The sequence below is a fragment of the Centropristis striata genome, chromosome 11 (assembly GCF_030273125.1).
Source record: "Centropristis striata isolate RG_2023a ecotype Rhode Island chromosome 11, C.striata_1.0, whole genome shotgun sequence".
NCBI classification, from domain to species: domain Eukaryota; kingdom Metazoa; phylum Chordata; class Actinopteri; order Perciformes; family Serranidae; genus Centropristis; species Centropristis striata.
In genome coordinates, this window is record NC_081527.1 from 9347126 (window position 1) to 9374020 (window position 26895).

Sequence of the window (26895 nt, forward strand, 5' to 3'; positions counted from 1 at the left end):
TCATGTGCAGACTTGTCTATTAATTGAATCAGACTGTTTAAATCAGGGATGGGCAACTTAAATGCTGCAGGGGGCCACAATTTTTCATGGACACTACCACAGGGCCACATATAGGACCGTGCACTTAACCAGATATGAGAAAACTGCAATTTTAAATATGTTAACAGTGCAGTAACTTAACATATTTCATGCTCAAATGCATGTATAACAGTATAAATAGGAATACAAAAGGTTTGAAGCAAATACAAAATAACCACTTACTGTGATTTAGTTGTTTTTTTTCAGTGCAAGAACAGCAGACCAACATTAATGCAAGAAGTAATTTTGTGCATTTTTACACTGCACTTTTAAGATTTCATGCTCAAATGCATGTAGTTGTACTGAGGGCCACTTCAAGTGAGAGTGAGGGCCGTATGTGGCCCCCGGGCCTCCAGTTGCCCATCCCTGGTTTAAACCATTCATGCAGATTATTTTTACAATCTGCGGCTTGTTGTCTTTGTGTTCAACGAGTTGTGATGAGACAGCTCATCCTTTCAAATGCAGTAGAAATATTAGATAGTAAATAGTGCAACCAAGGCTGAATTACCAGCTGGACAACTCCGCTGGGACCCAGACCTCCAGGGGGTTTAAAGGGATAGTTTGGACAGGATTTTGGGCATTAAGTTGTATGAAATGCTTTTTTGTGGGGCATTTTTCCGCTTTATTGTTATTGGAGAGAAACAGAGTGAATGAAGGAGACAGAAGGGAAAGGGCTCTGAGTTCAATTTAATAAGTAAGTTTAATTAAAAAAAAAAAAAGTCTAATCACTTTAACCCATAAGAACCCACAGTTACACAGGTGTAACAAACACTTTAAATCTTCTAGAATCTTCCATATTCAGCTTTATGCTTCACATTAACTCATTAAATACCTTAGCCACACATACTCAACACCCTGGTGTGGTGGTCATGTGACTGTGACCAGAAGTGACTTCTCCAAAATGTGGGTGACTGGTCACACCAGTTTTTCTCAAGTACAAAAGTGTGTTTTTCAGTGTTCTACAGCTACAGTAGCTTGTTGAGAAGCTGTCCAGTGATGCAGTGTTATTTATATTTATATATTATTGATTTATTATTATTTTGTTATTTAAAAACAAATCTGAAATGGAATTTGTTGTTAAACAGCACTAAACCATTGCCTTTTTGTTTGCATCTCCATAACATATATCATTATTGTGACTTTAATAGTGCTGCAATTATGATATATGTTACGGAGATGCAAACAAAAAGGCAATGGCTATTTGTTTTTATTTATTATTGATTTATTATTATTTTGTTACATAAAAACAAATCTGTCACATTAATGTTAATGTCACAATTTTGATATATGTTGTGGAGATGCAGAGAAAAAGGCAAATTTGTGTTTCTGTAAGCAGAAAATGTGTCTAGTTTATTCATTTTAAAATAAGAAATATCATAAACATAAATACTATAAATGCCCAATGCATTGTATATGTCACATCACAGATCTTTGACATTTAGGGGTAGAATTAAAAAAAAAAAACACATCAGAAATGTGTTGTATGTGGTCCACTTGGTCTGTGGTATGTCCCCCATAATTTCCCTTAAAGAATAACTCGGTCTGGGTTCTTATGGGTTAATTTGATCAGGATGTTTATGTTAAATCTCGACCTGAAAAGTAACTAAAGCTGTCAGCTAAATGTAGTGGAGTAAAAAAGTACAATATTTGCCTCAAAATGTAGTGGAGTAGATGTATAAAATGTACATAAAATGGAAATACTCAAGTAAAGTACAAGTACCTCAAAATTGTACAGTAAATGTACTTATTTACTTTCCACCACTGACTGTACCACTATGTGGCCCACCCAGGTCAGAGCCTAAGCTGCAGCACATATATGAGTCAATCCTGCTGACAGATTCATAATACCAGTAAAAGAATGAAGCACATGGCATTAATGATTAAAAAACAATGTTTCATCCTAATTTTCTTTCACAATAGACCTTCCTCACAACTGACATTTTTACCTGTCATAGTAGAAAAAGGTTTAAAAAAAAAAAGCAGGTGGATCTGTCTATTCAAGCATCCAGTGATATTCACAGTGAGCAGCACACACAATACATGGATGAATGGATTTCAGATATAATTCATTTCATTATTTACACCTGTACTGTGATGTGTCAAAATGTCTGCTGTGAATTCAGAGCCTGTCACCTCAGAGGAGGCCCAGAATAATAAAACAGGTCAACTCAATTCAGATTTTATCCAGACTTTGTTTAGGCTACCTTTTACACGATGACATGTGCAGTAATAGCTTTTTAATCTGATAGCAAAAATGCACACATAAGCAGAATCACATCCAAGGTCAGATTGCTCACGGTCGCCATCCTGTGGCCACAAACAGAACTGCTCTCCTCCAGAAACTCCACAAATACACTGTAGATACACTACATTTATAAGGTACAAGTTTATATGTGCTGTCAGGGTGTGTTTGTGTGTGTGTGTGTGTGTGTGTGTGTGTGTGTGTATTTATATATATACCAGGAGACACCTGCAGTACACTTCATGAGTTTCATAACATTTCCCAAAGCTGTCACCCTAACCCTCCTCTAGCTGCATAATTACACACTTTAATTTAGCAAAAACACACACGTCCTCGTACTTCATTCTTTGTGAGGACCCTCATTTACATGACGTGTTCCCTAGTCCCTTACTGTAACCTTTACCATCACAACCACATCACAGCACTGTGAGAAATTAATAAATATACACATTACATTTTTACTAACCCAATTAAATTTATTTATTCCAAGTGTAGCTTGTTTTGAGCATTTATTTATGAATTTTATTAAATTTGTGCACTTATTTGACTAAAGCACTTTGCTAATATTAATGATGCATATTTATCTATTATCACACCGCAGAATTGAATTGAATTCTTAGCTTATTTTATGATCCTGAACATCTTTAATTAATACTTTTCCCATAATTCTACATAAGGATTTATTTATGGTTTATATTCCTTGGTGGGATGGAGGTCATGGGATATACATATTCATATTTTTAACCCAACAACACTCCTTTATATATAATGGTCTTTTTTTAATAACAGCTTGGGCCATTTTAAATAAAGGAACTTTAAAAACAAAAAAAATCTTTCATGCCCCTCTGCACTCCTTGGTGGCTACATTTTTTTTAAACTTAACCCTAACCTAAACCTAATTGTAACATTAAAAAACAAGTCTTAACACTCAAACGGGGCTTTGAAAAAGTAAAGACTGGCTGAAACGTCCTCACGCTGTTAGTTAACATCATCTTATGGTCCTCACTATGTAGGAATAACAGCAAAATATACACCAACATGCACTCACAGAAGTTAAAGCAGCTATCCTTGTTAGTAACATAACCTTAACCTAACTGCAATTTACTGTCTTGCCACATTAGGAGCAGGCTTTTGTCACATGAGGGCTGCTGGTCCCAACAAGGTCTCTACAAGGTAACGAAAACACACGTAGACGCCCGGACAGATGCAGACAGAAAGACAGACAGATAAACAGACAGACACACAGTGTGGATTAGCTAAGCAGTAAGTAAACGCGGAGCAACAGGTGTGGTATAATATTTTATTCTCATATTTTATGGAATACAAAGCCCCCAACCCCACCGCCCCCCCAAAAAGTGTTCACATCAGATCTGGTGGAAACTATTTAAGGACAAGGAAAAGAATCGGCGAGAGACAAAAGAAAGTTGCTTTAAGGGTGTGAAAGTGTTACGACTGTAATTTAATGTGATGTTCATATAAAAAGTATACCCTCTTATCATGAATGAACCCTTTAAAAAAAAAAAAAAAGTAGCCGAGTCTGGCTCCAGTCAGTTGATAAAAGGGCTGCAGCCATGACAGACTGAACCAGAAACAGATTTAACAAAGCATGAGTTTTGAAAAAATAAAACGTCTTTCTATCGATCTTTTTTTTCCCATTATTATGACTACAGGGACGTAATCAATCATGTGCAACAATAATTTAGCTTTACATGACTGCAGATTCAGTCGCTTTTCTATTCTTTTACACAATCTCTTGCTAAGCTGCACAAAAGGAATGAAATATTTTTCCCGAGCGGACTCGGGAGAGAAACAAAATGATACCAATAATACAAAATAAAGACAAGTAGCAGAAGGGATACGAGAACAGCCAGCAGGGCCGCAAATTAATGCGACCCTCGTATGTACTAGCAGCCGACCTAGGTCCAATAATGTGGGCTTTTTCAAAATGGCTTTGAAACATCTGGAGTGTGTTATATAACTAGCTAGAAGGTCCCAGTGAACCTGCACCACCGGAACCATCAATGGGGACAAAATAACTGAAGCACATTTAAGTATTGTAAGAAAGGTGTGGCCAAAGGTCCTCGCTAATCTCATGACATGTAAAACCAACCAGCTCCAAGACGCGCCGGAATGGCAAAACCACGGACAAGTATAGTGAATTAAAAATAACATTAGTAACATCACTGCCATTGAATCCATACATTTCAATGCATGACTAAGTCCATTTCAGAAGATCAGGGAGCGAACCAAAGCGGCGTCACACCAATTATTATGAGATGTTTTTCGTTCATTTTTCCCCCAAGAATGAATTGTAATCTTTTCCTGACCACTACACATCAAAAACACACCAGAAAACAAGTTAACCCAATACGATACACACAATCCAAGGTTCACAGTCCGAAAAGGTGCTGTATGGAAAAAGAGCCTCAGGTCCTCTGTGTCCACTGGTTAAAGTGTCCGACTCGGTGAAGCGGCAGTTTCACCTTTTTCAACGATGTGGTGGACACAGGAAAAAGATTTTTTTTTTTTTAAAGAAAGGAGAAAAAAAAAAAGACATGTTCGGGATGATGGAGCGTCACCTCGTCAGCCGCCGTCTTGTTTGCCTTCTGACAGCTTTTCTCAGTTGCTCTGGTTGGGGAGAATAAACAGGCTGTAGCAGCTTGCTGTCCATGTCTATTCTTCTTTTTCAAATAATTATTTCTATCCATCCGTCCCAGTCCTTCCTTCTCTGCTCGGGTCCTCACACCATGTAGGAGTTCTGGTTCTTCAGCTTGTCCAGCTCTTTGCTCTGCTGCCTCAGAAACAGGATTCTGTAGTGTAGAAATAGGTAGAATATGAATATGTCAGTGGTGGAAAAAGTATTCAGATCCCTTTCATTTCTAGAGCACCTTATACACAACAAAGGTTGAACAAAGTGCTTTACATAAATTAATAACAACAAAAAATCCAAAAGATACATAAATGAATAACAAACTCAAAGACAAAATTAAAAAAGACAATTTCATCTAGTAATATATGATATGAGATGTACAATACAACACAGAGAAACAACTTTCTTCTCACACAGGTTCTAAAGCCTTGGAGAAAAAATGAGTTTTAAGAGAAGATTTGAAAATGTCCAAAGTCTCTAACAAGCGGATATGCAGCGGTGAACTTTTCCACAGCTTAGGGGCAGCCACCGCAAAAGATCGATCGCCTTTAGTTTTTAGCTGCATTAAGGCACATCCAGGTAGGACTCATATCAGACCTCAGAGCTCTGGTCGGTTTATGAACATGTATGAGTTCAGCCAAATACGCTGGGGCCAATCCGTTTAAAATTTTAAAAACAAAGTCTTGACATGGATCTTAAAATCAATTCTGAAATGGACAGGAAGTCAGTGCAGAGAGGCCTGAAGCGCATGTACTAATACCCCACTGTGTACTTAAAGTGGACCCACTCAGACTGTTAAATTTATTATATATATATATATATATATATATATATATATATATATATATATATATATATATATATATATAACTAGATTATTTGTATTGATGCATTTATGTAAGCGCTTTAATTTTGTAAAGACAGGACGCATTTTAAACTACTTAATCTTCTGTGATGAGGTTTCATTTAAAAAATGTCTAATCACTTTAAATTTATCATGTTTTTATGTTAAATATCGACCTGAAAAGTAGCTAAAGCTGTCAGCTGAATGTAGTGGAGTAAAAAGTACAATATTTACAATATTTTAAAATGTAGTGGAGTAGAAATATAAAATTACATAAAATGTAAATACTCAAGTAAAGTACAAGAACCTCAAAATTGTACTTAAGTACTGTAGTTGAGTAAATGTACATAGTTATATTCCACCATTGCTACTATCTATATTTTAGGTGACAGAAACCATTCAAATATCCAACAGTTCCAAGGACATTTATGCATGTTCACACTTGTATTTAACGTTAAAGAAAATGTCTTATCACTTTAAATTGATCATATTTTTCATGTCAAAAGTAACTAAAGCTGTCAGCTAAATGTTGTGGAGTAAAAAGTACAATATTTACCTTAAAATGTAGTGAAGTAGAAGTATAAAGTTACATAAAAATGGAAATACTCAAGTAAAGTACAAGTACCTCAAAATTGTACTTAGGTACAGTATTTGAGTAAATTTATTCAGTTTACATTCCACCGCTGGAATATGTGATGTGAATATTGTTATCGGCTGATGTGGATGCAGATGTTAATGCTTCAACTCACCTCTGTTCCCTCAGTGTGGCCTGAATTTCACACACTCTGACCAGGGAGCGGAGGTTTTTCATCTCTGTGCAGATCTCGGACATGTACAAGCTGCCCATGTTGTGGATGTCCTCATGCAACCGAGCCGCCTGACGGAGAGACGAGCGCTTAGTGTCATGACCATAGATTTAGAACACACATTCAACATTTCATGATCAAAATTAGCTCACCAATTCTGTGTTTCTGAATGTATCAAAATTTAGAGTGGAACTAAAGGTTTAAGGCCTTTACACAACTGGACAAAGGATTTGGAAATAGCAGTGGCAGAGAACTGCTCACTTCTCCAAATTGCCAAATCAACATGTAAATAGCAATACCACAGGTGACTTCTATCGAGATACGACACTGATTGGTTTCATTCATGATAACCCCTTGGGCCTTCTAGAATTAATTGAGAGACTAAATACAACCCTTTCGCTCCTTGCACATTTTGTTGAACTAGCAAGTGGAGTTTAACACTTCTTGCACTGCGCCATGCACTTTAGACCAGATTGTGTAAATAGGGCTGTACACATGAAGGAGTTTTAGTCTGAAAGTTAAGAATAGAAGGAATAGATGTGGTTTCTGGTTTGGAATATGTTTGTCATAGGTTATGTAATTAGTTAATGCCTTTATTTGCAGTGCAAAAGCTGCCTAAAAATAAAGTTTGACATTGGCAGTAAGAGTCTCAGAAAAATGACCATCACAAGGAGCGCTTACTTACTATTACTATTACTTGGTATTTTCAAAGCTCAGTTGTCATTTACCAGTTTTCCATGAAGGCAGTTTAAGGGCTGGTTCAGAGCCGGTTCCTAATCTTGAACCAGTTATAAAACTTAAACACTTAAACTCGTAAGGCACTGAGGTTTCCGTCATTTACAGTGACGACAAGTTATTTACAAACAGTACAGCACTACAAATAACAGACAAGATATCTGAACAAGTAAAAATGCTGTTTAAAATATTAAAAAGGATGAGTTCTTCACGTTTCGACTACCAAAAAACCGGCTCTAGGCTAGGAAAACTGGTTCCAGAGCGCCACCAATCTGTGCTGGTCTCGAACTATGAACTGGGCTAGCGTTAGCTTACAACAAAGGCTAATCAACAGCTTATGTTCAGTGTTAAGAATGTAATCGCCGTCCATAGCAATCAAGACAGGCAGCACAAATGTGTTGCGCCAGTCGTGTTTGGAGGCCAATGTAGGCTCGCAAAGCCAGGAGCAACTATTATAGAGGGAAGATGTAACCTGCCATTGTTGTAATAATGCTAGCAGAGCAGAGGTGTACACAGGGACGTAATGACATGTGACACGTAAATGACTCTCGAGCCTGTGGAAAAGCCAACAGGTTCTGAGAAGGTTCCCAAGTTGAACCGACTGCGAACCAGCACTAGTTTGGCGTTGGTATAAAAGGGGTGTTATAGAAAGGACTTTCAGCCTATAAGCCTCAGAAACACAAAATAACTAGACCTTACAAAGATTTTTTTGGTAAAAGACTAAAAGCCAATATTCATTGCAAATGCCCCGTGAAGCTGCTTTGCCTCTGTAATGAAGCTACAGCTCTAAAAAAAAAAAAAAAAATCACTCTTCAATATATGAATATGTGTGTGGTGGACAGTACCTGTTTCTCAGTGTTCTCTGAAGGCCATCCTTGGATATGTCTGATGAGGTTCTCATCAAAATGAGCTGCCAGGGTGGGGGTGAAGGAGCTGGGGTTGTCGGCCTGGGTCTGACTGGTGCTGCCGGAGGGGACGTGGGGCAACGCAGAACCAGATATGTTTGATCCCGTGCACAGAATCTCCTGGCTGGTGGAGCGAGACAACCGATTACCGGGGTGCAAATAAAACCCAGCTGCTGTTTCCTAAATGCTGGAACACTCATGTCTGGGCATATTAGTCATGGATAATGAGGAATATTCATCCCTTAGCCTTTATTTCTCCCCATTTATCACCTCAGAGTAACAAAGACTTGCTTATCATAATTTGATTAAATTTAGATGAATAACCAACCTCACCAATGTATTTAGCACTTAACTGCCAAGTCCAAGTGTGGTCATATAATAATATGTCGAGAAACATAACAGACTGGTCCTGGGAACTCCATAATTACAAAAACTGAATATTTATTTATGTAATGCTATGTCTCCATATGTGATTCACACAACAATAAATTACTTTCCTTATTGTTTACATGCTTTTCAAATACACAGACCTCTTTAGAACTACTTTCTCACAACAAATCATCCCTATGAAAACTGTTTGGGACAACTGTTTGGTTTCTCAGTATTGAAAGTGTGTTTTTCTACATCAGATGTCCTTTAGTTAAATCAAAGTACATTTATTTGATTGCTTTCCCTCCAAGCATCCATCACCACTAAACAAAATGTTGGATTGAAGTGACCTGTACCTTCTCTGCTGGAGAGTTCTGGGGTCCTCTGGACGCTTCTCTGCACTCTGAGGCAAGGGGACCGACCCTTGTTTACCTGAAGACATGCTCCCCTGAAGAGGAAAGAGAACACAAGGCAAGAGAGAAAAAAGAAATAGGAATGAAAACAAAAGGCGGTGCGGTAAAGAACCAGAGAGTAAAGATGTAGACAGAGAGAGAAAGAGAAAGTTTGGGTGAGTCACAGCAAAAGGGGGACTTTTCTGTTACTTTTCGTTCCAGCGACTCACCCTTGTTTGCGAGGATGTGATGCTGCCAGGGTACACGCCCAGAAGGGACTTCTGGTTACCCTGCGGCGTGCCGTTCCGTGGTGAGACGTACGGCCGCGGTGATGATGCATCCGACGTCAGGGAGACGGGAGACTGACTGGAGTGCTGGGCTGCAGGGGAAGAAGAAGAAGAAGGAGAAGAAGAAGAAGAAGTCCGTTATTATGCTTTCTCAAACTTATTTAGTTAATTTGTGTGTCAGCACCAGCGTTCATCACATGAAAAACACTTTAATTTGTAAAATGCAAGCACGTTAACACCAAGTCAAGTCAATTTTATTTATATAGCCCAAAATCTCAAATGACAGATTTGCCTCAAAGGGCTTTACAGATAGTACATGGTACGACACCCTCTGTCCTTTGACCCTCACATCAGCCAGGGAAAACTCCTAAAAACCCTTTTAACAGGGGATGCGGGGAGCAGTAGATGTCGTACAGGGCAGATCACCAGGAGCCGTTGCAATCTAGTTTTATTCCATCCTCTGCATGGCTTCCTACTATACTGAGAGCCGGGGTTTGATGACTTTAATGAGTTTTAGTTTATGGTCATTTTTCCTTGATATTTGTGCTTCTACCATTAATATGTCTCTGTTTTAACTGTATTTATTGTTGTTGTGCGTAGCGGCCAAAATGCAGCACACCTCAGGGTTCCTACACCTTTCCATAGGTCAAAGTCAAGCACTTTTCAAGCACTTTCAAGGTCCATTTTATAGCTTTTCCAGCACCTTACAGTTGTGGTAAATTACATATTTCTTCAAATACATACAGTCATGAAAAAAAATTATTAGACCAATGTATTGTTCATTTTAATGTCTGCTACAACTAAAGGTACATTTGTTTGGGCAAAAATAATGATAACAAAAATAGCTGATAAGAGTTTAATTTTTTCCCCTTTTTATGTGAAGCACTTTGTGTTAACTTTCTATTGTATGAAAAGTGCTGTACAAATAAAGTCTGATTGATATAGTTGTGTCTTAGCTATATGTTAACGCAGTGGTTCCCAAATGGTGTGCTGCTGCACAAGTTTAGGTGTGCCATTGAATTTTGTGACAACCACACACTATTAATGCAATAGGACTCACAGCAGGGCTGCTAAAATGAGTGCCTGCTACTGGCAGCAGGAAATCATCGTTTCCTCAAACCTAAATATAATAATTGCTATTTTAAACATGCGGTTAACGTTGTTTAGCTTTAGGTACAAAAACAGTTGGATGGAGGTGCTGTGGCTTAGGCTGATCGACATCACTTGAACCTGCTGAAACCACCAATAATGACTCATATCAGCCTTTGGTCAAAATGACCCATATCGCAGAGCATTCGGGGAAAAAAGCACATGTAATGATACATCAACATGTGAAAAAAGGCTGCAGTTTCATTTAATTTAGGCTGCAAAAACACTGATCTAGGTTTTTGTCAAAACATTTCCTAGTAAGGCTTTATAGAAGACAGTTTAAACAGTAAATAAATGCTGGAAGTGAAGTAGTTACGAAGTTGACGTGACTACTGGAAGTAGTACTGAAAGAATATAAATACAGGTGTGCCTTGAGATTTTGGCTTGCATTTTGGTGTGCCTTGGGCACTAAAAAGTTTGAAAAAACACTGTTTTAACCCATTTAGACTGGATGCAACGTTTGCATGTATATACCTTTAAGACAGAGGCATGTTTCGGATGATCTCGTCGTTTTTACGTCATGCAAGTGAATAAATGCAATGTGATTAGCTGAAATACACGTGTGGAAAGGGAAAGGGGAAAAAACAAAACAAAGAATAAATTCTTCACGCCTCCACACGGAAGACCTGACAGAAGTGATGACAACACACACGTCTGTGACAGATGGAGATGGATGACATTCTAAAAGGACGAGGCAGATTTACAGTTAGAGTATAAGCTTTCAGGTGGTTTTTATTTCATATTTTTATGTGCTACAGAGGCTGAGAATTTTATAATTCTTCCATCTTTTTAAATTATGTTGATTATAGTTTTTTAAACTAAACTAGATTTATAGTTTAGTTTTCTTTTTTATCTTAATGAATACAATTCTCTACAGTGAAAGCCAAGCTACAAATTGGTTTTATTTCATGTCTGCATCTGCCACAGAGACTGAGAAATAAATGATTCAGGAAACGTTGACATTTCAGAAAATCCTCAGGTTTTCAGAGGTCGTTTTGAAACAATGCTTAGGTTTCAGAGGTTTTTTGTTTTGAGGCGGACCCGGGTTAATTAATGGGTTACATTAAATTATCATTATCAAACATTTTCAGAAACTAGAAGATATTACCTTCAAATTACACCTTATAAATCTATATTGGCCTCACAGTTTTTCAGTTTAAAGCTGTGGTTTAAAAACTTGTTTTTGGTCTAACCGTAACCCTTCTCTTACCCGGGGAGGAGGGTTTTTTAGAGGTTAACTGGTGGGAAAATTTCCGTGGCAGTGTGGAACAAGGTTTAGTTACAAGGCAGTAAACAATCTGACAATTGAAAGGCTGGTCATGGAGGAAGGCTTTGGAGTTGGACACAAGAAGACTTGTGTCAACTTTTTCTGGCACACTTGTTGCGATTGCTATGCAACACATCCTCTGTTGCAGCAGTGGAGGCTCATTGGAAAACATGGGAGGACATCTTTTGTTTTTCCCCCCATAGTCAATCTGAAAAACTCTCAGGCAATGCACACAGTTAAGTTATATAAAATGAAGAACTTCATTCACTGAAGGTCAACAACAAATTGCGCCTTGCGCTGCATTTTAAAAAAACACCCAAAAAAAAAGGATGTGCGGGGACAGGGAGAGCAGGATCCTTAAAAAAATTAGTTTGTGTAGCAGATGGTGAGAAACAGCGAGGAGGCCGTACCTTGATTGGAGTGCTGAGCAGCTGAGAGCAGAGCAGTGACGTTGAAAGCGGGTCCAGCAGTGAGGAGCTTATGAAGCACAGACCGCAAGGAAGCTTGGGTGACAGCAGCTGCCAAGACTGCAGGGGGGGAAAAGAGGAAATGTACACACACACATACACACAGGTGAGTGAGCAAGGACGCACACAACAGGTGAGTGCACAAACACGCCAAACATGGTTAAGTCAGGAAACACAGTTAAGATAAGAAACAAATCAGTGGCAAGATTAGTCCTGTCACGATAACAGATTTTCTAGGACGATATATTTTCCCAGAAACTATCACGATAAACGATAGTATTGCTGTATCGATGTTGTTTTCATTTTATAACGATATTCGAGCCACAGCAATGATTTTTCAAAATCTCGAGAATATTAAACACTGGAACTGAAATGTGGAAAAGAAATATTCAAATATCCTAGATAGAAAACATAAATAAACTACAAGCAAAAAAACAACAACAAAAAAAGACTTTCAGTCTCTGTTAACAAAAAAAATGCACTGAGATAAACCTTATGTATTATATTATTTTATCATTAAAATAACATAAACAGCAGGAATGGCTGATGAGAAATATTGTTGTTTTTTTCCGGCAATTCGTACTGCCTGTCAAACCTTTGCAGCATTACTTTAAACATAACACAAAAAAGGCACAAAAAGTCAATATATTGAGTCCAAAAAAAAAACTATCATGTCCATTTTTATATATTGAACGATAAGTCGATATAGTAATTATCGTGTCAGGCCTAGGCAAGATTATACTTTTCACCAGCCACGGGAGTCGCAACGTGTGTGTCACTCTACCAGCAAATGATTATTTAACAACAAGCGCATGTGGATGTCGGGTTCATACAGAACAGCGAGAAATTCATCATAAATGACAAGTGAATGCCCGGGTTAGTAACAGCAGAACAGTCACCCGTTAATAACAGGATTAAAAACACACACAGATAAGGGATGGAAAGATATTGACTTTTTTTTTTGCTGTACATGCAACTGTGTGCACACTGGACTTCGATCATTTCGACACTGGAAAACTGGCTTTCTGAAGATATAACACACTCTCACACCGGTCCTAATCGTATTGTTGAAGTTGTAATATGCAGCTTCTCCTATAAAAACCATGTAGAAACTAAAGTTTCCCTCTCAAAACATCACTAGTTTGCCGTGTCAGTGGCCCTTTTCAGACTCCCGTCTCTGACATTTTGCCTGCAATCTGAACCTCGCAGTGGTGAAAAGGGGGGACCAAGTGATCCCGGCAGGTAGTAACAGAGTCGTTAAATTGGCTAGAGTGGTCGAGGCGGGTTCAATGTGAACCAGCAGAGCTACATTATTTGTGTGACCAACACTCAGGTAATAAGAAAAGAAGTGCAGGGTCTCTGCAGGTTTCAACAAGTCAAATTTAAGACTTTAAGACTTTTTTAAGACCATAATGAATACAATTTTAGACCAATTTCACATCCATACTGGCAAAAAAGTACAAAAGACACGAAGGAAAATCGGAGGCCCGGAATTAGTATTTGTAAGGGCCAATAAGGGCCAGTTCAGCAATAATAATTTAAGTTATAAACAGTTAAAAATTGAATGATAATTCCATTGTAATTCATGCAATGCTTAGAGTATGTTAGTTTAAAATATACAAGTAGTAATGTTTAAAGGGTTAAAAATGTTTCTATGCTTTAAATTTTACATTGGGATGTCACTATATAGTGGTAACTACGGTAACTGACTGTGTATCTTAAGTTTTGTTTTTTAGACTCAGAACACGGGGTAAGCAACACAGTTATGTTTTGACCGTGCGTCAGACTTGTAATTTACTTTGTTGTTTTTAAGTAAACATTTTAAAAGACAAAGAAGTTGTCATGTCTCGTTGGTCGTGTGGAAAAAGAGTGTTTTTGTCGAATGACTCTAGAAGTGACGCAGTAAAAAAGGAAGACCAAAACTAAATTCATTTATTCATAGCTCAAATTCTGCACAGGTACTTAGTTCTGTTTTGTAGTTATGTTACAATATCCTCAAAAATCGAAACATTATAAGCAAGACTGAAGTTTATGCATTTGTTTAAAATAAAAATAATTTTTAAGACCTTTCAAAATTGTATTTAAGACATTTTATGAAATTGTGTAGTAGAATTTTAGACATTTAAGGCCTTAAGTCAAATGATTGGATTTTAGACGTTTTAAGACTTTTTAAATACCCTGGAAGTGGACCAAATCAGCAGAAACACGCCTCTCTCAGCAAAATGCACAACAACTTTGCTTGATTATGTAGAATCTCTACAGCGAGAAAAAGCACGACGTGCAGCTCTTCCACATTCAATGTTTTGAATGCACTCGCTGCTGCCGTTGCTTATTCTACACATATTGCCGCTGCTCTGTTAAATGCCACTACTGTCTCCTCCCACTTTGTTCCGCGATGGCAGACAGCAACGTGAATGGACACTGATATTACGCCATTGTGGAATCAGTATGAATGCCCTGAGGTAAAAGGCCAACAGAGCTCCTTACGCCACTTTTGCAGGACTTTTGTGGCAATGCAGTCCGAAAGGGGCTTGTATCTGGAGAGACTGTGCCTGTATTTTCTCTGATCTTTTTGATTATTCTGTCTTGCACGCAGGGTGTGGAGCCTGTTGATACAATGCAATTTTTTGTAATGCAGAAAGATTTTGGATACTTTATTAAGTAACTTAATTTTTTTCTATTAAAGAAAGAATTGTGCCTGGCTTCTTCAAATTATTTTTGATTTACACTCAGTCCTCCTTTAAAACTTGTTGAACGCGTTAATAATTACAATATTTCTACTTCTAAAGTGCTCCTTCAGTTACAGTGAGAGGAGAGACAAATTTTCGTATTTGCAAATAATTTTTTCTCAGCCTCAGATACGTCAGATCATGTTGTGTACATTCTCAGATCAGTTCATTAAAAAACAACGTAAGAGACTTTTTATATATATTCAGTCATGGAAAAAATGATTAGACCATTGTTTTCTTCAGTTCTTTGTTTATTTAAATGCTTGGTTCATCTGTTTGGACAAATATAATGATAACAACAAAAATAGCTCATAAGAGTTTATTTTAGAGCTGATATCTAGACATTTTCCATGGTTTTCTTGATAATAACCAAAATCATTATCAAGACAACCATGCAAAATGTCTCTTAAATTAAACTCCTATGAGCTATTTTTGTTTGTTATCATTATATTAGTCCAAACAAATGTACCTTTAGTTGTACCAGGCATTAAAATGAACAATACATTGAAGAAAACAAGGGTGGTCTAATAATTTTTCCATGACTGTATATCTGCGATGGGAATGGCTTGTTACATTGCTGTATGTTTTAATAACCAGAAGCAGGCTGAAGCTCCTTCCAGCAGCACTGTGTGGAGGTGTTTATCTGTGCTATATAATGTAGCTGCCATGAAACAATCCCAGATGAACACTGCTCTGATTCACAGCTTCTCATTAACGCCGCGCCCTCTCTTCATTCATCTCTAGCTCACTCGACAACTGCTGCCCTCTTCCCCTCTCTCTGGCTCACTGAGTCTGGGAGGAGGGGCCGACCTCCAGTAAACAAACACCAACCGACAATTGTTGCATAGTACACCTCGAGTCTAAGGAGAACGGAGTCATCATCCTCGAAGCATTTTCTCGCAAAACATCACTTACGTACTCGGACACTTTCCTGTCAAGACTCTTGAAAGTTGTCAAAAACTATTTTCTCCAGGAACATTTATCTTTGTGTGCTCCTCCACATCATCTGTGACAGCGGTACTTCTTCACTGGTTGACAGATTATTCAATCCGCAGTCTATTCCTGCACTAAAGATGTCAAAAGCTGCTTTGCACTTGTTTTTCGCTTCAACCGTGGCAGTTCTACGAGCTGTCAGAAAGTCCTGAAGGCTAAAATGAGCTTACGAAACACCAACTTTGAAAGACAACATAAACCGACTCACTATCATAGCAACAATGAGGCTAAAAACAACCCGACAATACAACACTCTCTGTAGGAGCCAGTGTTATACTCCCATCCATCAAAACACGCGACACCACTGAAGAAGACACTATGCCCGCCAGCTGTGTAAAAGTGATATCTTGCGTGTCTTTGATCTTTTGTGCGCTTACCCTCGTTGAGTTTCGCCATGTCCATGCTCCCGTTGTTCATCTGCAGAGTAGCCTGCAGCGCTGGGAGGAGCTGGTGCAGGAGGGCCGGGTCCTGCAGCAGTGCTGGTGACGGGGACTGGACAGACTGAGGCACCTGCCCCGAAGAGGAGGAAGAGGAAGAGGACATGGTGGAGGGGGTGGAACCTAAAGCGCCGGGAGCAGAGTTCAGGCTCTGAGAAGAAGAGGAAGAGGAGGAATGGCCGGAGTTGGATGCTGTGGACTGGTCCCCTGATGTGGCCTCTGAGGAGACGAGCACAGCACGAGGGCAAAGTGTTACTTAAACATTTGTCAGAGTGAATTTGTGCCACAGACAAATGTTATCGACAGAAGCTAGCCAGAATGTTATAGAGCAGACCTCGGCATTAGGCGGCCCGGGGGAGGTTACCCGAAAAATTTAAAATCAATACAATCGCAGGGCTTTTATTTTGAAGGTGATGTACGTATATGTGTGCGTGCATATGCACCTGCACAGCAATGTGTTCCACAAAAACAAGAGTTACCTTGTGAGAAACACCGTGCATCGCTTTTTGCATAAAGTTAATAAATTGCTGTTTTACTGCATAACATACAGGCTCTATATTGTTTTAGTGGTTTGAATGTATGTTGTGTTTAAATTAAATGGAAAAGTGAGATAATGATTGGAGTTTATACTGTTATATTTGACTTACTCCACATTAACATAGCCTTAGCATGTATTATTACCAATAGCAGCTCAAAACCAGATTATTTACTGAATTTTACAAAGCAAGGAAATTAATTTAGAGCAGAATTAAGTTCAGTTTTGGTCCGGCCCTCTGCAAACTTTGCAGTATCTCATGTGGCTCCTTGGGAAAATTAATTGCCCACCCCTGTTATAGAGGCTGACTATGTGAAAAGTGCATTGCTTAGCTTTTATAATTCTGCTTCACTCACTTGTTGAGGCTTTGTCCTGCAAGGCCTCTTGTCTGTAGTCCATGTCCCTGGGGAAACTGTTCGCCGCCATCTTGACTGAGTCCTTCTGTCGTTGTTCCCTGCAGCAAATTAAGAAGAAAGCAACAGTGACGACGTGCAGGATGCGGGTAGCATTTAGACTCTGAGCTAATGATATTCTGTTAAGACTGAAGCTCTGCGTCTCTCGTAATGTATGACTCTGCATGAGAATGAGACTCCTTTTCCGTTACAGGTTTAAATCTGACTTGGCTTTCAGTGTACGTTTTAATTGCATTTAAACTAACTTGCCTCTCCAACAGGTCCTTGGGCTTCTCCCATTGGGAGACCTCAGTTCTACAGTTGTAGTAGTACTTCTTCCCCGAGGAGCTGATGTGTTCTGTCCAGTCATCTGCTGGCTCCTGTTGAGACACACCAGACATGAGACGTTGTACATAAAGGCCCAGGGATATTATAACAAGTTAGTACCAGTGAAGAAGATAGAAGTTGACAGAAGACTTTACGCTCTGTCTGATGGTTAAAACATTTTAAAATATTTTCAGGTCTTAATTACAGTTCATGCATTTGTTCCAGACTTTCATGGTCCGATGCACATAGCCACACACAGAATACATGGTATGTAGATTGATGCAGGTAAAGTTCACAAGCGCAAGTCCCGCCCACTAAATTGTAGTCGTACACGTCACCATTTGCCGAGGTCAGCACAGCAAACAGATTGGTGTGCGAGTCAGTCATAAAAACATATCACACATACATTTAATATATGGGTCAATGACGTGATCTAACCCAGTGTCAGTTGGTGTAACCAGCATTTTTTCCCCATAAAAAATCTGATTATATACAGGAAAATAAATGTGAACTAAAATGAGAAAAAATACAATCCACAATCCGTTTACATTTCAACACTATGGTTTATAACAAAGTTTACATAATTTGTCAAAACTTTAGGAAAAAATGGTTGTATTTATAATATGTTCTGCCCAATATTGACGAAAAGTGTAAATGTAGAAATACTAAAAAAAAAAAACATTTGATGTTTTTTTAAAATGAAGTAATATGTAGAAGTCCACTTAAATACAATGTAGGTGGATGAAGTATTTAATATTTATCATTTTTTTGTGTTTACACCATTTGACATCTTGCCAACCCTTATTTGTCACTGACCCATATATATTGTGTAAGGAAATCTATATCATTCGATTATATTTAATCAGGGGTGTAAAAAATACCACAAGAATAATAACTTGCTCTCTGTCCCTCCGCCCAGAAACTTTTAGTCCTACGAGTCAACATTTGCCGAGGTAAGCACAACAGATGGATTGGTGTGTGAGTCAGTCGTACTGCGGCGAGCGCAAAAATCCAACTGCAGAGCTAGAAGACCCGTCTACGGATTCCCAGTCAGCTACAACAGCAACGGAGAGAGTCAAGACAAGGACGCTGTGTTGGTGTTGCTCCACAGTTCATGGAACCACAAACCAACATCAGAGAGGTGAAAATACATCGATATACTGATTCAATAATCAACGAATATCAGTGAAAAGAGAAAAATATCCATACATAGTCATTTTAAGATACGCCTGGAAATAATACACCCGGAAATTCCCACTTTCTTCTTCTCAATTGACCTATATACAGCTCCTGATGCACAAATGATATTTATTATTCTATGTATTTTCACTTTCATATCATGAGAGATGCTGCTCAGTTTACTTAGTCTATTGTGACCTGTTGCCTTTTCTCAGTGTAACACAGAAGTATTTGAATTGTTCCTTATTTTTTATAATGAAAACAGTTTACCAAAGTTGACAGTCGGCCGAGTTTGATCCCAAACAAGAGGATCTAATGTGACCTGCACAGCCGTGACTTCTGTTCTGCGTATTGGCAAGTAGCATCACTTCTCATGACTGAAGTGTGCATCAATGTAAGCATCTCTTACTTTCCACCCTCAATAATGGATAAGGGCTTTGTGGATGGGAGCTGGTATGTTTAATATTCATGATTATGTATACACCGACAACTCCAGTCATTAAAACAATTCCAGGAAGAGAATGTACTTCACCTCATCCTGTTTTTTGCGGTTAGCAACTGCACAGATTTAAAAAATGGAGTCTTGAGCCACAATAATGTATTATATCATGCTTTCAGGCAACAAAAGAAAGGTAAGATAGCCTCAGTTAAGATAAATGTGGACAGTAGTAGTAGTAACAGGATGTTGGCAAACAAAAAAATGAACATGATTTGACATTTTTGACTGCAATAAAATACGGATTTCCCTTGTATGGATTGCAGTTTAAGATGTTTACAACACCTGACAGACAGGAACATAATGTGTAAATAGTTTTGTATCCTCTTCATTTGATCCTACATTGTCAACATTGCTGTTATTTACCGCTCATGGTTATTACAGATCACTAATGTTATGTTTGATTTGCTACCTTGAGTCTTTAGGGTATTACAGAGGCCAATAAAGAAAATCAGAACAGTTTTTGACAACTGCAATACCAAGTGCACAAAAGGTGGACAGTTATATTTACAGCAGCGAATACGACTAATCAAACAGTAGAGCAGAGGAGGGTAGGAAGGTATAATTATCAGTCGGCCTAAATAGGCAAAACGTAATCTTTAATAACTTAATCTTACTAAACCTGAACTGTAAGCCCCCTGGGTTTTTAGTCTCTTCCTTTGTTCCTCTGTGGATTTATTTTTTTCTCCCATCGCTCACATGACGGAAGCACAAAGGTGAACAAATAAGAAAAAAAACTTTCCTTTTGACACATTTGTCACTTGCTTGTCGCAGTCATGCCGTATATACAAAACACAATTTTTGTATTGTTGTCTCATCATGGTTATGACATATACAGAAGCACCATTCTCCACTGTCTACACACTTTAAAATGATAACAAAGAACAGTATATGTATCAACACTTCCATTATGCTCATTAACCAGTGTCAAACCAGACAATGTAAGATATTGAGTATATCTCCTATGACGCAGTACAACCAGACACTAAGTGAGATATAATTATTGTAAGTAGAGCCTGTAAAAATGTAAATAGTTGGATATGTATAGCGTGTGGAGCCCCCTTTTTTCCCACAATTTCCCTACCAATTTCTATATAACTAAATGTGAAAGGAGCAAGAAAATGCCCTGAAACTGGTTCGGGTTCAGAGGGTTCACAGAGAAGTCTGAACTCTAATCGTCTCTATAGCGAAAGCCTGTGACATTAATATGAAGTTTCAATCATGCATTGTTGTTTCTATAAGAAATGTCTGCACAGAGAGAAGGGGAGATGCCTCTATATAATGTCCCGCATACCATGATCCAAAGAAGCGTGACAGCAATTTCTACAGGAAATGCTGAGGGTATATCATCAGATAACAGTGGACAACCTCTTACCCTGTCTGCAGGCTTGCTCTGAGTCGCATGCGAGTCGGATACATGGTGGGAGCTGTTGTTGTGAGAGTTCTCCTGAGGAGAGCCACTGGTCCCTGCAAGAAAACCATTTCTCAAGTTAACAGAAAATACACAATGTTCTGCAGGACTGAGTCTTAGTGACAGCTGCAACTGCCAAATAACCAATGTTTTGTTTGAGATTGTTTTAGCTTTGCATTATTCACATTTGAGCAGTAAAAGCAAAATTGTGATCTGATGGCAGTAAATCAGCAAATAATCTAAAGTTTCGCTTTGTTCTTCACGACAGTTTCACTTCTTTTGCTTTGCTTTTCATCAAACTCAGCAGCCATGTCTGCTCAATAGTGATAAGGGTTAGAGTGCATATATGACAAAGGAAGTCCACAAAGATCAACACATGAGGAGATATTCATCAGAAGGTTCTGCATTTATTGGTGAGTGCAAAAAATGTATTACACTAAGTTGTGGCTTAGAGTCATTAGTTTGCCTGCAATCATAAGCATCTGATGTTTTATATTTGAGAATATTACCACCAAGATGCTGCTTCTCCACCAATTAATATCTAACATGCATGCATGTGCAAGACCACTGAATAGGTGCTTACCATTTTTTCCTCTAACTGCATGAGAGGTTTTTGCCTTGCCATGCCCTGTGCCGTCTCCGTGTCTGCTGACAGGACTTTCGTCTGAGCGCCGCAGCATCTTGTAAGGGGGTGTGGGGTCTGATGAGCCATCGCGCACCTTGTCATAGCGGTGAAGGCTGCTGGACTGGCTCTTTGGCTGAGATTTATGGGTCTGGAGTGAATAAAACATGGCAGAAAGACTTGTTGGGGTGGGTAGTATTTTGCCTACTTTGTAAGGTGTGTGTGTGTGTGTGTGTGTGCATTTGTCATAAATATTAAAATGCGAGTGGAGGGTCAAGGTTCTCAGCCTTTCAGCATTTATTAAATGTAGCCTCAAGGAAGCCATTAAAAGGAGTATTCACCTCCAAATTGATCAATTGTATAATTTTCTTTAAATATTCAAGGTACCAGTGTGAGTAACTGAGAGACAAATGGGGTGAAGTACTGCTTTAGAAATTAGAAACATCAATATGTGGCAATGTTCAAGGAGTACTACAATAACTTCAAATTAAAGTGTCCTACCTTGTCAAGTCTGATGCTATATCAACACACTAATTCCCCTGACTCTTCTAATTCTAACCGCAGAGAATAGGAAATAGATTTACGAGAGGAATTAACAGTAGAATGGTGGCATAGAGCCTGTAAGACAGCCCAACCCCAGTCAGGTAATACACGGCTAAAACTTTTACAGTTTAATTGGTTGATGAGAGTGTATATTACAGCAGTAAAATGAAACACATTTAACAGTAACATGCCTGATTCATGCACTAGATGTGGTGAAGATAAAGGTACACTCGTTCGCCCGAGAATCGAAGAGTTTTGGGAAGAGGTTAGTGTAATAGTTCAGGAGATTCTATCGATTAGACTAGTTCGGGAACCCAGACTTTTTTTAAATTAAAAATGAAATTACCATGAACAAGTTTTTCTTAATTTGTGTTTGTTACAGGCAAAACGAGTGATTGCTTTAACATGGACAAACATTGGTAAACCAAGCATATCACAGTGGTTTAAGGAATTAGCTTTATGTTTGCCCCTGGAAAGAATTACATACACGCTTAATAAACAAGAGGAGTTTCAAAGATTATGGGGACGTTTTATACATTACATTAAGAACAATAATCTAGCTCATTTAATAAACGAACCTGGAGCAGAATAATATTACCCTCTACATATTTATACTTATGTTCATCTGCTCTTTACTCATGTACTCTTTTGAATGGATCCTCAAGGACTCTTGTTCTTAAACTATGCTACCTTTGGCCGCCATGTTCTAGTATGTTTGCTTGTTTTATATATATGTTTCTTGTGACCTATGTGTCAACTTTGTAAAACAAAACTCAATAAATATATTGTTGGAAAAGAAACGCATGAATTTATGGGCAATCTTCACCAACCTATACAAGACCATTAACATCATAGAAGTATTTCCTATAGAAAGTTGTGTCTTGTTGTGGTGGTTTTTGTTGTTGTTGTTCAACAGTATTATTAAGTGTCAGTAGAACTGACAGTTTAAGAGTGACCTGACTCGGTAATAGACTTGATAATGTATGTTAAGTTTTAGTAGGGTTGCTGCTTTTCCATTGTGAACTCTACGCTAAAGCTGGCATGCCCTCCCTTACTGTAAGACGTCATACGCACTGGATGACCATGATCTATAAGGCTCTTCTTGGCCTGCTTCCCATATACCTATGCACTTTCCTTAAGAGATCTGGTAGCCGTTATGACCTCAGATCCAATGATATTGTGCACCTTTCTGTCCCTCGTGTCCGGACCGAAAAAGGTAAAAAAGCATTCAGTTTCTCTGCCCCCTCTGCTTGGAATACCCTTCAATCTGAGCTGAAACTATCAGAACTTATTCCTTTGGGAGCATTTCGCACAACTCTCAAAAAACGTCAATGTAAATCTTTTGCACAGTGCTCATGTTCCTAATTCGCTACTGTATTTATCACTGCTGCACTTTATACTGCTTATTTATGCTACCTATTTATACCGCCTATTCACTTGCACTTTAGTACTTTTCGCTGCCTGTTTATTGTTATTGTTCGTCTGTCTTGTAACTTTTGACGTGTGCTGCTGCCTTCTTGGCCAGGTCACCCTTGTAAAAGAGGTCTCGATCTCAATGGGTTTTTTTATCTGGTTAAATAAAGGTTAAATGAAATGAAAAATTCCTACATAAATACATGAAGATGGTCTTTTTAAATGGGGAAAACTACATCGTGATTAGCTCCATTAGTGTAAAGTAATGACAGGTGACTGTTAACACATGATCATACCTGATAGGATTGTGAATCCCTTCTGTCGTTGCACCTGTGGAAACACACCAAACAAACGGTATTATAGTTCACATTTTAACGGTTGGATCGGTTCTTTTACGTTAGAAACACACTTTCTGGAACATTTTCAGCTAGCAGTAATTAGCTGCCGTTAGCCAAGTTAGCTTGGTTTGCCACCTTAGCAACAGCTGTTTGCCCAGTGTGTCACTAGTAGAAAATAAACAACTATGTTTAAATCATATCGTACATAATGTGGCCTATACACACACACGGTTTTCCTTTGCCGTGTTAGCTAGTTAGCTAACGTTAAGCTACAGGAAATATACGGAACCCAGAGCTAATGTTAATTGCAGGCAAATTGTTAGCTCGTAGCACTGATAGCTAACAGATACAGCTAATCTACAACTCAGAACATTGGTAAATCCGGAGAATCACTTTTAAAATGTTATGTTTGTGCTTGATTTACCCATCGCTGACTCTTGTTGGTTTCCTTGCATACATCACCATCAAGGCCGTGGTGATGTGTGTGTGTGTTTGAGGGGGAACCGTGGCCTCCTGTCTGTCTGTCTGTCTGCCTGTCTGTCTGTCTGCTCTCTCACTTCTCTGTTCTTCAGCTTCCTGATAATATCTGGACTCTCTCTCTCCTACCAACACAAACTACACGCCGAGCACCGAGCACCAGCTCTGCATAGCGGCTGGTCTTTATTGTAAACCGCCCTCAGTGCATCATCTGGCCTGTAGTCACGGTGTAGCTCGGCCGATGTAGCTCAGCAGAAAGCAGCAGAGTCAGGAGGAACCGGAGGAGACGGACTGCTGCTAATGTTTAGCTAGAAAAAACATGTTCCGGGTGCGCTTTTCAAATTAAAAGAGTCGTCGCTATGCTCTACGACAGGGGTGTCAAACTCAAATACACAATGGGCCAAAATGTAAAACTTGAATAAAATCGCGGGCCAACATTGAACAAATTAACCTTTTAATATATACCAAACATGCTCTGCTTTAACATTAAATATGGAACCAGCAACGCTTATAAACATACAATATATAACTAAATAGTGCAGACAAGCAAAATCAAATTTCAAATAAAAAACACATCAATGTCATTAATTTACAATAATAATATAATAATTTGGTATTGCCTCGCGGGCCAAATAAAATTACACTGGGGGCCAAATTTGGCCCGCGGGCCAGAGTTTGACACCCCTGCTCTACGACCTTATAGATAGATAGATAGATAGATAGATAGATAGATAGATAGATAGATAGATAGATAGATAGATAGATAGATAGATAGATAGATAGATAGATAGATAGATAGATAGATAGATAGTTAGATAGATAGATAGATAGATAGATAGATAGATAGATAGATAGATTACTTTATTCATCCCCGAAGGGAAATTCGGTTGTCACAGCAGTCCGGTATTCAAGTACAATAAAATACAATAGAACAAAATACTGAGGTAGCATAAATAAAAACAACAATAGAAAAAACACAGATCAGAATAGATTCTGATTAGATCAGAACAAGGACACTTAAGAAGTTAAGAAAAGAACATCATCTGTTGGTAGGATGGTTGGCAAGATGATGGTAATAACTAAACTGGTGATATGATGGCAACAATGCTATAGTGACTAGACGGTATATAATAATAGTAATAATAGTACAGTATATAATATAATATAATATAATATCATATAATATGTAATAGTAGATAATAAACAATATAAAAGTAAAATGAAAAAATATAAATAGAGTAATTACAAGTAAAGTAATATAATACTACTACTAATAATAATAATAAATAAGGCCTGTAAGGCCGGTATAATAATAATAGTAGTATATTACAGTATATAGTAATAATAGTAAACGCAGTGCATGTGTTGGTAGTCTTCAAATAAACCTTTTAATATATACCAAACATGTTTTGCTTTAACATTAAATATGGAACCAGCAACGCTTATAAACATACAATATATAACTAAATAGTGCAGACATGCAAAATCAAATTTCAAATAAAAAACACATCAATGTCATTAATTTATTAAATAAAAATGTAATAAAAATCGTATGCCTCTTTTCTATTTGCATCCTTCTGATTTAAAAATAAAGTTTTTCAACAGGTTAATACATTTAAAAATAAAATAACAATAATAAATCTAGTATTAGCGGTAAATGCGCCGTATAATACTGGCGGGTCAGCTTTTATAGTACAATAATAATATAATAATTTGGTATTGCCTCGCGGGCCAAATAAAATTACACTGCGGGCCGAATTTGGCCCGCGGGCCAGTGTTTGACACCCCTGCTCTACGACCTTATTGAGTAAACGCAGTGCATGTGTTGGTAGTCTTCACAGATTTTTTGTTTTGTAGACAGGAGAGAGTTGAGATATACTGTTCAAACTCTGACTTCAACAAAAATAAACTTGTTTTTTTTACTTGAAAACTTACATTCGTGTATGTGGTATTTGACAAAAAGAAACATTTAATTTATAAGAAAATATGCATCATCATTCTACTTTGTTGTATTCTTTAGACAGACTTTATTGTCTTTACGTTATACATAAAAAATGCACATTGAATGACATTCTTTTGCATTGGCTTACAGTGATTGTACTCTTGAATGTCATAGGCTAAATAAAATATAAATATAAGTATAAAACTGAGAGAGAGAAAAAAAACATTTATTGTTTTGACGAGGTTGTGTAGTTTTTTCCCCTGCTTTGCCATACTGAGAGGATATTGTTTTCGATACATCAAAGAAAAAAAGTAGAAGAAAAAAAATATAATAAAATATATAAAAATTACACAAAAAATAACAAAAAAATACACAAAAACACAAAAATTACAAAAATTACAAAGACACACAGAAATCACTCCAAAAAAATACAAAAAACACAAAAAATTACAAAAAACACACAAAACAGAAAAACAGAAAGAACACAAAAATCACAACAATTGCAAAAAACACACAAAAAAATACAAAAAAACACATAAAATAGCACAAAAATCGCAAAAAAAAAAAAAATGCAAAAAACACACATAAAAAATTACAAAAAAACACATAAAAACACGCAAAAAACATTATACACAAACTATTGTATTAAAAATGCATTGAAATGCTGAATGCACACTGCAAAATTCGAAAAAATCTCTGCAAAAACTTCAGTAAAATCATTTAACACTTGGTCAAGGTGGTTTTAACCTTTGCTGAAAAAGAGTTGACGTGCTAAATGGGACATGGAAACTTCTAGAAAAGCCAAAACTTTAGAGGGAAGCTGACAGCAGGGCTCTCCGGCGCTTTCATGGACTCCTAAAGTCTAAAGTC

The 26895-nt window shown here is 37.8% G+C and overlaps 1 protein-coding gene across 1 annotated transcript; it reads right to left on the reverse strand.

The window, feature by feature from the left end:
- Nucleotides 1–3606: 3606 nt before the first annotated feature.
- LOC131980590 (WW domain-containing adapter protein with coiled-coil-like) lies at nucleotides 3607–24391 on the reverse strand. The gene is made up of 13 exons (XM_059344845.1): nucleotides 24031–24391; nucleotides 23565–23598; nucleotides 21274–21463; nucleotides 20655–20746; nucleotides 17548–17657; nucleotides 17242–17339; nucleotides 16291–16569; nucleotides 12135–12251; nucleotides 9252–9400; nucleotides 8986–9077; nucleotides 8201–8384; nucleotides 6564–6691; nucleotides 3607–5130 (listed from the first exon to the last, which is right to left on the reverse strand). Exons 1-13 carry the CDS (start codon nucleotides 24069–24071, stop codon nucleotides 5061–5063), a joined length of 1584 nt encoding a protein of 527 aa, XP_059200828.1. The 5' UTR covers nucleotides 24072–24391; the 3' UTR covers nucleotides 3607–5060.
- Between the last annotated feature and the right edge of the window lie 2504 nt (nucleotides 24392–26895).

Excerpts from the sequence above, each read along its gene's own strand:
- LOC131980590 (XM_059344845.1), bottom strand. The coding sequence starts at position 24,071 with ATGGTGATGTATGCAAGGAAACCAACAAGAGTCAGCGATGG. Across the intron at positions 17,658-20,654 it reads AGAGCAAGCCTGCAGACAGG|GAGCCAGCAGATGACTGGAC; the intron begins GTAAGAGGTTGT and ends GTGTCTCAACAG. Across the intron at positions 6,692-8,200 it reads CAGAGAACACTGAGAAACAG|GCGGCTCGGTTGCATGAGGA; the intron begins GTACTGTCCACC and ends TCTCTCCGTCAG.